At 32.1% G+C, this 13201-nt stretch overlaps 2 protein-coding genes and 1 long non-coding RNA gene across 3 annotated transcripts; all 3 read right to left on the bottom strand.

The window, feature by feature from the left end:
• Positions 1–376: 376 nt before the first annotated feature.
• Positions 377–1198, bottom strand: LOC140956132 (uncharacterized). Its single transcript, XR_012171198.1, has 2 exons — positions 981–1198; positions 377–881 (listed from the first exon to the last, which is right to left on the bottom strand). It is a non-coding gene; the product is annotated as an uncharacterized lncRNA (long non-coding RNA).
• Positions 1199–1226: 28 nt separating this feature from the next.
• Positions 1227–2936, bottom strand: LOC118031662 (probable rhamnogalacturonate lyase B). The gene is made up of 3 exons (XM_035036150.2): positions 2408–2936; positions 2167–2320; positions 1227–1467 (listed from the first exon to the last, which is right to left on the bottom strand). Exons 1-3 carry the CDS (start codon positions 2592–2594, stop codon positions 1323–1325), a joined length of 486 nt encoding a protein of 161 aa, XP_034892041.1. The 5' UTR covers positions 2595–2936; the 3' UTR covers positions 1227–1322.
• A 4810-nt stretch (positions 2937–7746) lies between these two features.
• Positions 7747–10333, bottom strand: LOC118031663 ((3S,6E)-nerolidol synthase 1). Its single transcript, XM_035036151.2, has 7 exons — positions 10111–10333; positions 9689–9953; positions 9223–9589; positions 8912–9130; positions 8677–8815; positions 8322–8570; positions 7747–8232 (listed from the first exon to the last, which is right to left on the bottom strand). Exons 1-7 carry the CDS (start codon positions 10303–10305, stop codon positions 7909–7911), a joined length of 1758 nt encoding a protein of 585 aa, XP_034892042.1. The 5' UTR covers positions 10306–10333; the 3' UTR covers positions 7747–7908.
• Positions 10334–13201: the final 2868 nt, after the last annotated feature.

Here is a 13201-nt window from a genome sequence, read left to right as displayed (position 1 = left end):
TAGCTTAAATAGCTTGTTTAATTTGTGAAGGATAAGCCCTGGCCCATTGGCTTTTGCCATCTACCACTGAATCATTAAGAGAAATTCTATGGTACTGTTTTTCAAGACCACATAGATCTCGGTTACCAACTATCCACAGGTTGAAATAACACTCCATCAGTAACCGGAGGAAGACCCTTTATTCATATTTTGACCAGATGATTCTCCTGTGAATCACATAGAAGCATACTTAAACATATTCCATCAATGACCCGCACATAAACACTAACCTCTTTCAGATTCTGTGTCCATGAGTAATTTGTTGAGATTTGCCATTAATGGTCAATAAATATGCAACCTATCCTAAGAAGTAGAGTTATCATTTGTCAACGGATAGTTACACCCACCATTGAGAAAAATGGTGGAATTTAATTTCATTATTAATACTCTCGTAGTAAACAGCATATGAAAAGGGCAGCAAAAGCAAGTTACTTTTTGTTTGTATTTTTTGTACTGTACATATTAATGAAAGCAGCTAGCTCACAGGTTGCCTAACCATGTCCATGATCCCTCTGGAATTATAATATGGAGTCGTGGGCTTTTTCTTCTTTTTTCACCGACACATTTTCATAGAAGAGAGATTTCATATGCTCCTCAAGACTCGGAAGGCGATGGTTGACATCGTAATCGTACATCAAGGGGACCATTCTTGCAATATTTAGAGAAGCCTTGGAGAAAGTTGATGAAAATGGATTTGGAGAGAGGCATTCCTGGTTGAGTTGTTCCCACGCATCAGAAATCATGCGCACAACCTGCTTTCGTGCGTCTTCGAACGATGATCCTTCGTTTTCTCTCAGATAGCATTCGACGTATGATCCATCATGGCCATCTTGATTCTCGTCCTGCGATTTTGTTTACATATATACGCTGTATGATTCAAAGAGACTTTCGTCCATAAAAGAGAGACATTAAAATAGGAAGATGATAGACTTTGATGTTACCTTGGCGCTTCCCAAGTCATCCCACAGGCGCAGAATTGTGGCTGTGGATGATATGATGGGTGGAAAATTGCTAATAAGTTCTTCATTTTCCTTGCTTAAACCTTGGCCCAGTAGAAAGAAGATGTGAACCAGAACTACATGGACACCAGAACTGACAATCCCATTCTTCAAGTACTCCTCACCACTCGGCAACTTCCCAGAGGCAAACCATCTTGCTTCCACAACGCCCTGCACAAACTAGCCCCCTGCAGAAAAATCAACCGAACAATCATTATGTGTTAGAAAATTAAATTCTTATCATAGCTTAATTTTAGCTTTTTGCGCGAAAATTGTTGTGGGATATCATACTGCTTTTCGGAGAGAGTCAGCTGGGTTCCACCCGTGTTTGTTGTAGATCTTGTAGCTGATTTCGTTTGTGATATTGTTCAGAGCCTTGAAACATATCTTCATGTAGTCCGGTAATTGTTCAGCGGCCGCAATGTCCCATCTAAAACGATGATGGGAGAGAGTGAGAATTAAGAAATCAACTATGGACGTTCAAACTTGATGCGGGAGAGAGTGAGAATTAAGAAATCAACTACGTCCGTTCAAACTTTATATTATGAAAATAAAATTATAACTACACAGAATAAAAAGTTGATTAGAAAAATCAAATGGAGCCCATCGAGTTATTAGATTTTTTTTTTTCAATTAGATAACAATCAAATGTAACCAGATTACATGAAGCTAAATACCAAATTGTCTAGCTATTCCATAAACAGCTTCTAACATGATGCACAACACGTTTCATGTACTCTTTCTTCCCTCAGCAGCTGAGGTTGATTTAGATTTTAATAATAGTAATGAGATTGCTTGTCAAAACTCCATAAAACTCCAAACCCTAAATTAGAGTCGAGTCAATTCAGTTCGGCAATGATAAAGATTGCCACTCTTTCCTTTGTTAGATGCTCCGTTTTTTTCCAGTTATTTAATTTTGCCAAGTGTTTTTTAGAAGGAATTGAAATGAAATAGATCATATTTTTATTATAAATAGTTAATATTCTAGTCAAATCAAAATATATATTGCAAGAAAAAAGAGAAAAAACAAAAGGAAAGACTTTTGCTTGATGGAGAAAACCCAACAACTTGTAAGAGGTGTTTGAGAATACCCATTACTGATCGCTTGAGACAAACCAGAGGAGCTAACCTTTCCTGTTTGAGATAAAGTTTGTTGATATATTTTGGGTTTGCATCAGGAATGTAAAACTCTGCGGCAGAACGATCAGGGAAACCTATTTCCCACAACGTGGAGCCATTCCTTGGAGCCTCATATACAAGATCACCGACATCAATGTTACAACCTGCTTTACACGTCCAACATTCATAACCATCAGATATACAAAACAAGAAATTAAAAGATTAATTAAGGGCGGGAGAAAAACTAAGACCTGAGTTTATGTTAATGACAGAAGTAAATTTGTAATCTCCAATAAAACCAGGGACCCATGCATAAAGATTGTAGTCACCGGGCCGTATGCCATTGATTGTGAAATTTCCACCTTCATCTGTTTTGGTCCAAAATTGGTAGCCAGATGTGAAAAATGACGTGTTAAGCATGTATGAGTAGCTCAACATCGATGCTATACCCAAAATGTTAGAAATACTATACAAAATTTGGTCACCTTGGATTCTAGCTGTCAGCAGCCAGCTTCTACCGGGGCTGCCAGCCCGGTTGAAAGCTAAGCTGATTATTTGTGATTGAAGCCTTAAAAAAAGACTACGTAGACTATAGTAAGAAGGATGAAAAAATGGAAAAAATTATGTTAAAACAGTTAAGAAGACATTTAAAACTGTTATGGCAATTATAGTCATATTTACTATTATAAAAAACTGTTACAAACTGTTTTTTTACGTGTGTAAGAATCATGACCCTCTATTAGTGGATGGATGAGATCAGCTTGGTTTCTAAAATAATGGAATCAGTTACATGCTGAGTTTGGTACATAAAAGCAGAGTTTGCTGCATTGATTGAGATATAGAAAATATACAAGAAAAACATGGACCATTCTCCCGCATAATGAGTGCTGTGCATTACCTGGTGGTGATCAAGCGCATCAGAAAGCTAGCATTTTGCTGGTGTTCGTGGTCATGGACCAAATGAAGGAAAATCTTAGACACTTACGCCAAGAGTAGTGGGGCCCACATGGGAATTGTTTGAGGGGTCCACCCGTTCTGAACTCATTGCTCGGTGTAATTTGAAAATTTAAAATAAAATAAAAATTAATTTATTTTACATGAATTGGAATCTTACGTGAGATTCACGAAAAGTCTGTACTGTGGAGACCAAAATATTGTGGTGGGCCATGAAAAAAAAAAAAAAAGTCTTGAATTGCATGTGTATGAACAGAGAACTACGTACAAGTTAGTTGATCTTATTTGATCATTCTGCTTTAAGATATATGGCTTTTTGGATGTTTTAATATCTCAACTTTAATTTTTCTAAGGCCTCTCCGATCTGTAGGTTATTTTTTCAACTCTAGAGTTAATTTTAAATGTAAATAAATCTATCAATTAGATCTCAAATTTTAGCCTTACCAATATCGTTGGTCTTTCTCAACCTTTTCTTTTCCATCATAGGAAGATTTTTAAATAATATATGAAAAAATATTTTAACTACTGAAACAGTTATGAACAATATATAAAATGAATATTATAAGGTCAACAAAAGAACTATCTTTTAATATCAGGAATATATTTTATATATAAATTTGTAATTTTTTATTTTAAAAAAAATAATATTTGTAAGGTAGAAAAACAAAAGAGGGGGAGAACGACAAAAGGAAAAAAGAAAAGAAAAAGAGGAGGATAGGGGAGAGAGTGAAAAGAGGAAAGCAAACTAAGAGAGGGAGACGAACGAAATACAGTAAAAAAAAAAGGCAGAAAGAAAATAAGGAAGAGAACAAACATAAGAGAGAGACAGAGAGAGGGAGGGTGGAAGGAAGAGAAGCATAGAGGGAAATACAAGAGAAAAGAGTTTAAAAAAAGAAGAAGAAAGAAAGCAAGGCCGAACAAGGAGACCGGAACAAATGAGCAAAGGAAGAGAAACTAAACGGTGGAGCAGAGAATCTTAGGAAAGTTTAGGATAGAAACAAATATGGAGTTGGCTTAGAGGCGTGAAAACACTATCTTTAAGGTGTTTATTTGTCCCACACAGAGACAACACCTCCAGAATACAACTAAGCCCTCTAAACCTCTAAAAGAATGAGAAGATAAGACCAAGAAAAAAATATATGTATTTTTGTTATGTTTCTTTTCTTTGTATTAACATGCTTTTATAGACTTGAAACATAACGATGAAACAATATGATTGTTCATCAAACAATATGATTGTTGATGAACCACTATGATTGTTCATCAAACAATATGACTATTGATGAAACAACATGATTGTTCATCAAACATTATGACTGCAATAACATAGTTCCAAATGTTATCTTTTGATATTATAAATATCCATACAATAATAGTAGGAAGCCAAATAGGATAGTTTGTCCACCATGGCTTAATTTACTACACAATAGAAACCCACACTTAGAAACATTAGGAGAGAGTGTTTCTTTCTAATGTGGGATAAATATCTTTTATTTATTCATTTACAAACTACACCAACAGAGAACACAGACAACAGAGGAGGTCAGCATCACCACCGGTTTCCTTTCTCCAGAACCAGGTATGTTCATGTCTTTTCTTCGCAACAATTGACGCCAGGTTTGTCTAGAAAAACAAAAAGAAACAAGAGACGAAAGCAAGCCAAAACATCACCATTTAGTTTTTTTCTCTCTCTGTTAATAACCAGGGGTCTTCGTAACAGCTATCTGCAAAACAAATGAAGCATGAACAGTGCGAACGTAATAATTACATTAGCACTGTTTCATGCACGTGTACAATTTTATGCGTGCATGGCTTAGTTGGGTCAAGCTACATGGGTGGCTGGATCCAACCCAAAAAAAAAAAATTCTTCAAAAATTATTTTAAAAAAAATTTGTGATTTTTCGCAAAATTTTTACTTCATTTTGATCAATATCTTTTTGTATTTTTATATTGTAAAGATATAAATCTGGTATTAAAATACCTGGTTTTCGTCAAGACATTAAAAAATAAAAAAAAATGTTTTTGTTTTCATGCATACAACCAAGTCTCTCAAAAATAAAAATAAAAAATTCATCATATTGTATTTTCATATCACAAAGAAAATTTCAAAAAAATATATATTAGCATGCATTTTTGATTTTAATAACCAATTTATTAAAGCCACGAGAACTAGGCCAATATTCAAAAATTCTAAAAAATTATTTTGTTTTTTTTTCTTTTAATATCTAGGTTTACAACCTTATACGTAAGATGTATTTTGGATATTAAATTCTTTTGTTAACGTCAGAACACTTAGGTTTTATCCGATAAGGTAAGGATCTCTTTACCGAGAAGGACTTTTCTTAAACCTCAGACGGACCAACAACTAGAAAACACAACAAGACCTTAGATTTTATCAAATAATTAAACAATGCAACCTACCTTAGGTAGGGTGTATTTGGGGCGCTAAAACTTTTTCTTTACGTAACCAATCTCCATAGCTGATCTTTGTGACCAGTTAGGATTTCTAATAACTAAAATACTAGGTGGCGACTCCCATTTTATTTTTACAATGATAAGAGATAAAAATTCATTGTCTCCTAACATTTACTACATTTTTAGATAATACAAAATTTTAAAAGTGATATTTTTACCACGATGAAGTATTCGTACGACAAGTACAAACCTCCTCATAAAAGGTTCCGGTATTTGATTCATCGAAGCCTGTAAAGTTAGAGGAGCATTAGTCAAGTTAAACGGCATCACTCTGAATGTGGAATGCCTTTAGTGAGTTTGAATGGTGTTTTTTCCACGTTGTTGTCATGCATCCTTGTTTGATGTTATTCAAACTTTGATAATAGTAAAGGTAAAAAAAAATTACGGAAAAAAACAGTGCCCAAGTTGCTAATATTAGAGTTTTTTTTTACCCATTGTATTTGTTTTTGTATTTTAAAAATATTTTTTAAAAAATTATTTATTTAAAATTAATATTTTTTAGTTTTTTTTATTATTTTGATGTTTTAATATTCATAATAATTTTTTTTAAAATAAAAATATTATTTTAATATATTTTTAAATAAAAAATATTTTAAAAAATAATTTTGAAGACAATTTCTTATGTTTCGGTACCTTATAATAAGACGGAGAGCCTCTCTTGTCTTTTTTTGTGTTCACCACATGCACAAATATCACGCCCTTGGAAACTAGACGTGGAAGAGATTACACGTCAGAGAAAGTACTTGGTAATGTTAACGTCAAATCATTTTTTTTATCAGAGAAAGAGACATGGAAGAGATTACATAAAAACCTTGGAAACTAATATATCAACAAAATATGAAGAAGAGAGGTGGAAATTAAATTGATTATTAATACTCTCGTGAAAAGAATATTGAAAGGACTTTATTCTGCTGTAATGTCTTTTGTTTCCATTTTTCGTACTATATTTAATAAAACCAGGCAGCTCATAGGTTGCAGCATAACCATATCCAGGGTCCCTTTAATAGAAATTAAAGACCCGTTCATTTTACATAAAATATTTATAAATGAAAACTATTTTATATAAAAAATATTTTCTTGTAAATATTTTTAACTTGAAAAATATTTTTTTTCATAAATATTTATAGATTTTGTTCAAAATTATGGAAAAAAGAGAGATGATAAAGAAAATGATTGTAAACAGTTGGTCATGATAATAATAAAAAATAAGGTGATAGAATAGGAGAAAGTGATGGTGGTTGTAAGATAATAATGGTGATGAAAGAGATGGTCATATGATGCTAATCTTGTGAAAAAATATATAATTAAAAAGAAAGACTAAAAAAGGAGTGATGAGGTAATTATGAACTATAAATATTTGAGATTCGGTTTATTCATATCTTAACTAAAGCTTAATATAAGTAAAAGTTAATATAATGTTATTTCAGTTTAACCTGGTAAACATAATGAGAAATAATTTACAATTCAATTGATCATGTAAGAATTTAAATATTTTTAATTTGAAAAATATTTTTCTCTTAAATATTTTATATATTCTATTAATGACTACGATAAAGAAGAGAGATAATAAAAAAGATGATTATAAACTGGTCATAATAATAATAATAATAATAAAAGATGATAGAAAAGAAGGAAGTGATGGTTGTTGTAAGATAACAATAATGATGAAAAAGATGATTATGTCATGTTGATCATGTTGATGATGAAATAAAAAAAGTGTTGAAAAAGAGAGAGTAGAAGATTGTGGATGTGAGGTAATTATGTAAAATATTTGAAATTCAACCTATTCATATCTTGGTTTAAGGTTGATGTAAGTAGAAAGTAAATATAAAGCCAATTTAATTTAACTTGGTAAGCATGATGAGTCAATTTATAATTCAATCAACTATAATTTAAGTTATTTTTTTTTAATATTTTTTCAAGATGATATAATAGTTATTTTTTAATATTTTTTTCAAGACGAGTCAATTCATGAGTCAATTTATAATTTAATCAACTACAATATTTTAAATTTTGTTTTCGTTAACCTAAGTTAATAATGGTTATTTCCATGACTTTAGCCTTCCAGGTTGAACTCTGACTGAAGGTGTGCAATATACAAATAACTCGAAGAAATTGTAAGGAAACCTTGGACACTAACATCTCAAAAAAATATGACGAAGAGAGGGGGAATTTAATTTCATTATTAATACTCTCGTAGTAAACAGAATATGAAAAGGGCAGCAAAAGCAAGTTACTTTTTGTTTATATTTTTTGTACTGTACATATTAATGAAAACAGCTAGCTCACAGGTTGCCGAACCATGTCCACGATCCCTCTGGAATTATAATATGGAGTCGTGGGCTTTTTTGTCTTTTTTCACCGACACATTTTCATAGAAGAGAGATTTCATATGCTCCTCAAGACTCGGAAGGCGATGGTTGACATCGTAATCGTACATCAAGGGGACCATTCTTGCAATATTTAGAGAAGCCTTAGAGAAAGTTGATGAAAATGGATTTGGAGAGAGGCATTCCTGGTTGAGTTGTTCCCACGCATCAGAAATCATGCGCACAACCTGCTTTCGTGCGTCTTCGAACGATGATCCTTCGTTTTCTCTCAGATAGCATTCGACGTATGATCCATCATGGCCATCTTGATTCTCGTCCTGCGATTTTGTTTACATATATACGCTGTATGATTCAAAGAGACTTTCGTCCATAAAAGAGAGACATTAAAATAGGAAGATGATATTACCTTGGCGCTTCCCAAGTCATCCCACAGGCGCAGAATTGTGGCTGTGGATGATATGATGGGTGGAAAATTGCTAATAAGTTCTTCATTTTCCTTGCTTAAACCTTGGCCCAGTAGAAAGAAGATGTGAACCAGAACTACATGGACACCAGAACTGACAATCCCATTCTTCAAGTACTCCTCACCACTCGGCAACTTCCCAGAGGCAAACCATCTTGCTTCCACAAGAAACGCCCTGCACAAACTAGCCCACTGCAGAAAAATCAACCGAACAATCATTATGTGTTAGAAAATTAAATTCTTATCATAGCTTTAATTTTAGAGTTTTTGCGCGAAAAATTGTTGTGGGATATCATACTGCTTTTCGGAGAGAGTCAGCTGGGTTCCACCCGTGTTTGTTGTAGATCTTGTAGCTGATTTCGTTTGTGATATTGTTCAGAGCCTTGAAACATATCTTCATGTAGTCCGGTAATTGTTCAGCGGCAGCAATATCCCATCTAAAACGATGATGGGAGAGAGTGAGAATTAAGAAATCAATTATGGACGTTCAAACTTGATGCATGTGAATAATAAATCCTACAACCGATGATGACCTGTTGATAACTTCTGTGAAGCAAACGAGCTCATCGAGAGTGCCATGAACATCGAAAATATCGTCTATTATGTATATCATAGAGACGGGTTTAGTGAGCTCAATCCTTTGTTCTGAAAGACTTGGATCCGTGAGGCATGCCATTGACCACATATACCATTTAAGCGGTTGATCTCTTGCAAATCTCAATTCGGTAGACAATCCGAGGTCTTTCCACCATCTAAATGAGCACATTAAAGTAAGAAAATACGTGAGAAGGATTCGGTGCATGATAGCATGGATATAAAATCAGTTAGTCACAATCAAACTCACTTCAAGATCTCAACAATTTCGTGTTGATGTTGGGATTGGACCCTCTCACACTCGGTCTTTGCAAGTTCTTGAAGCTCACTAATCCATCCCTTTGGCTCGTCATTAAAATAGTAGTTGGCCGTGAAACTCGCCAGGCTTTTGTGATGTGGATGGTCCAAAGAATTCCTAACTAATCTAGCTTGATTATTGTCTAGATGTGTCAAACTTGAACGTAGAAGCTGATAACTATAATCTCCAGCTTCATCCAGCACATCTTCACCTCTTATACTTAGCTGTGAAGCTTCATATAAACTCACTAGGCCCATGATGTCGCTACTTAGTTTTTGCTTGAATCTTCCCTCACTGTCCTTGAAGTTGTCAAATACTCCTACCACATGTAAATTTCGAGATAAACAAGCAATCGAAAGGATCATAACCTCACATATAGCATGAAAAGAAGATGGGATAAACATTAAAAATTAACAACCTGCGGATACGTGGTAACCTTGTTGTCTCAACAATCGAAAGCGAAGCGCAACCTCATAGAGATTGTTATCACTATGAATGGTGCTTAATAACATAGATTGCCTTGTTAGAATTGAATCAATCTCCTCTTGGAAATGATAGTCAATGCAAAGGCGTTGGATAGCATCAATCATGGCCAGACCTTGAATTGGCTCCTCTCCTTCTTTCCTCAAAATATGCTTGCATGTCTGCAACTTTTCTGCAAACCCAGCAGTGTCAGAAGCATCCTGCAAGAGTAAAAAAACAGTTCCATTGACATAAGTTTTCATAAGGTAATAAAGGCCAATTATTATTTAAAAAAAATTGAAAAAAATGACTAACATTTCGTTAAAAATTCCTTGATAAACACAGTTATAAGTGTAAAATCCATATATATATAATTACATTATTAATAGTTATGGGGTACTGTTTTGTGGGACCAAAAGCCAATGTCTGTTTCTGTGAAACGCTCCATTTTTGAGTGCTCGAAAGGGTAGGCTTAAATTCTTTGAGGATGGGCTTCACCCTTTCTGTATTTCGGTTTTGAGGAAATGGCCAGCCAGAAGCAGCTGTGAAGGAAACACTGCAAGACAACGCCATTGAGAGAGAGAGATTTTTCTTGAGGGAGTGAGTGTGTTCGAGTACACTACGAGATTTCAAGCTGCGCCACAACTTATAAGATATTGGTCCAATAGTAAGCGGCCGTCTCAGAAACAGTAAACTCAACACGTTTTGCACATAAAAGACATGCAATGATCAATTCTTTTTAAGGTTTTTTTTTTTCCTTTTTATTTCTTAAGGTTATTAAATTAGATGAGAAGATATTTCATGTAACCCTTTACATTTTTTACTATGTATATTATAATTTTTAAAAGCTAAATCAAACGAATTGATATATATATATATATATATATATATATATATATATATATATATATATATATATATATATATATATAAGATGAAACATTATATTACAAAATAAAATTATAACTACACAAAATAAAATGGATCTTGTTTTTATTATAAATAGTTAATATTTGTAGTCAAATAAAATATATATTGCAAGAAAAGAGAGAAAAAATAAAAGGAAAGACTTTTGCTTTGCAGAGAAAAACCTAACAAATTGGAACAGGTATTTGAGAATGTGGTAACAGTTTTTTTTAAAAAATATTTTTTGCTCGTAAATGTATCAAAATAATATATATTTTTTTATTATTATTAAAAAAATATTTTTTATATTAGCACGTCAAAATAATCTGAAAAACACAAAAAAAAATTTAAAGTAAAGAAAAAATAAAATAAAATTAATTTTAAAAAAATTATTTTTGAAACAAACAAACAAATAGATTTTATAATGAATCTAATAATATAATAATTAAATTGTGTTTGCATAACACAAGTATTCATTTCCTTCACCCAACAACAAAAATTATCAAAAGAAATATCAAGAACAGGAATTCAACTATGGAACTATTGTTGTCATTGTAGATTTGTAAAACCTCGTAGGGTCTCACTGGGATGGACGAACGCTTGGATTTGCTGATACTCTACCAACTCTTTAATTTCTGTCAAAGAACCATCTCAACCCAATAGCTTAAGCTATTAGGTGAGGTCCCATGATATGATTTATATTATTCTCTAACACACCCCCTAAAGTGAAAGCCCTTTGGGCTTGAAACTTGCACAAGCCGATGTTACCTTGTGCTTAATTTTTATCAAATAAATGGGGATGTTGAGATTCGAACTCGTGACCACTTGGTCATCAAGGCTCTGATACAATGTCAAAGAACCATCTCAACCCAATAGCTTAAGCTGTTAGGTGAGGTCCCAAGATATGATTTATATTATTCTCTAACACCTTTCAATCCTATAAAATTAATTTCCCTTTCTGTGGACAAGGTCAATTTTCAAGTTCGTTTGTATCATTTAATTTGCATTCTCTGAAATAAAAAATAAAAGATAAAAAAATTTAGGTTAATAATTATAAGAACTTATTACTTTTTTTAAATAAAAAAATAATTCTTTGAAAGTTACGAAGAGAAAACAAACATTAAGTGTGTATTTAGGAGTGTGATTGCAGTTACTTTTCAAAATATTTTTCTTTCAGAAAAATATGATGATAAAATTTTTTTATTTTTAAAAAATTATTTTTGAGATCAGCACATCAAAATGATTTGAAAACATCAAAAATATATTAATTCAAAGAAATAAAAATTTAAATTTTTTTCAAAAATATTTTTAAAACACATTACCAAAAGAGGTTGGCAAGTGTTTTGTTAATTTGCATAATTAAAACTTCTAAATATGCTGGTCCCTTTGTGTGAGATGCATGCAAAGTGAGGTGAGGGTTTTTGTTTTTATAATTGAATTTTTTTTAAAAAATTATTTTATAGTTAAAATAAAAATAAAATATAAAATTTTATTTTAATATCTTTTTAATTAAAAAATATTTTTATAAAAACATCGAAACACCACCACCGCAATAAACACAATTGAAATCTTTCATGAGATTCGCGAAAAGTCTTTGTCCTGTGGAGACCACAATATTGTGAATTGCATGTGTATAGACAGAGAACTACGTACAATCTTAAACGATCATGATTCCCACCGGTCTATTTTCTGCTTGCCAGCTTGTGGTGTCGTACGCCCTCAAGGAAGCCACGTCATCTTTTCCTTCCTTTTGTTTTTTTCCGTCGCAAACAAGAGTTTTTTTAAACCGATATTAAATACTCCCATTGAATTGATAATCTGAAAATTATATATCTGCCTTTAGACTGAACTTAGAGAACAAATCTTTTTTATTAGAAAAATCGACTTCTTGGGATTAAACCTAATTTTTACTCATTGCAATAAAATTGTTTCTTATTTTATGGATTATATAAACTTAAGAAATTGAGAGAGATAAACATTTCTTCAATTCTTTGGATTTAAAGTTTTGTATTATTATTAACGTGGGTATTTGGATTAACTCGTACGCATCTCGACTAATCCCACGAGCTTTAAAGTTAATAATCATGTAAGTCTTCAGTAATTTTTAGAGGACTTGAACTCGTGGTCATTAAAAAATAAATCTAAAATTTGATCAGTTGAACTATCTTTCAGGATATAAAATTAGTTTTTTTCTTCATAAAATATGATATGTGAAATGGACATTAATGATTAGAAAGTTAAGTATTTAATAAAACTTTAAAAATAATTTCATATTAATTCCTTAACTTTCTACCTTTCAAAGTAATTGTTGGTCCTTCACACAATTAACCAGCATATTCCATGTTTTACTTTCTTTTATAAATAAAATCTTTGTACTTTTTTCTAATTAATATATGTAAAATCTACCATTTTGTTCTATCTCTACCATTAGATTTATAATACAATTTTTTTTTTCTCATTAAGAAGGTTTTTTTTTTTTTTTTAAGTTTTAGCATTATTTATTAATTAACATAATACAGCTAGCAATGAAATCCTAAAACTTGACTTTTTATATGTATATTTA

The sequence above is a fragment of the Populus alba genome, chromosome 11, assembly GCF_005239225.2.
Source record: "Populus alba chromosome 11, ASM523922v2, whole genome shotgun sequence".
In the NCBI taxonomy this organism is placed as follows: domain Eukaryota; kingdom Viridiplantae; phylum Streptophyta; class Magnoliopsida; order Malpighiales; family Salicaceae; genus Populus; species Populus alba.
Note: the sequence above shows the minus strand (reverse complement) of the source record. Positions and strands in the feature narration are given on the sequence as shown.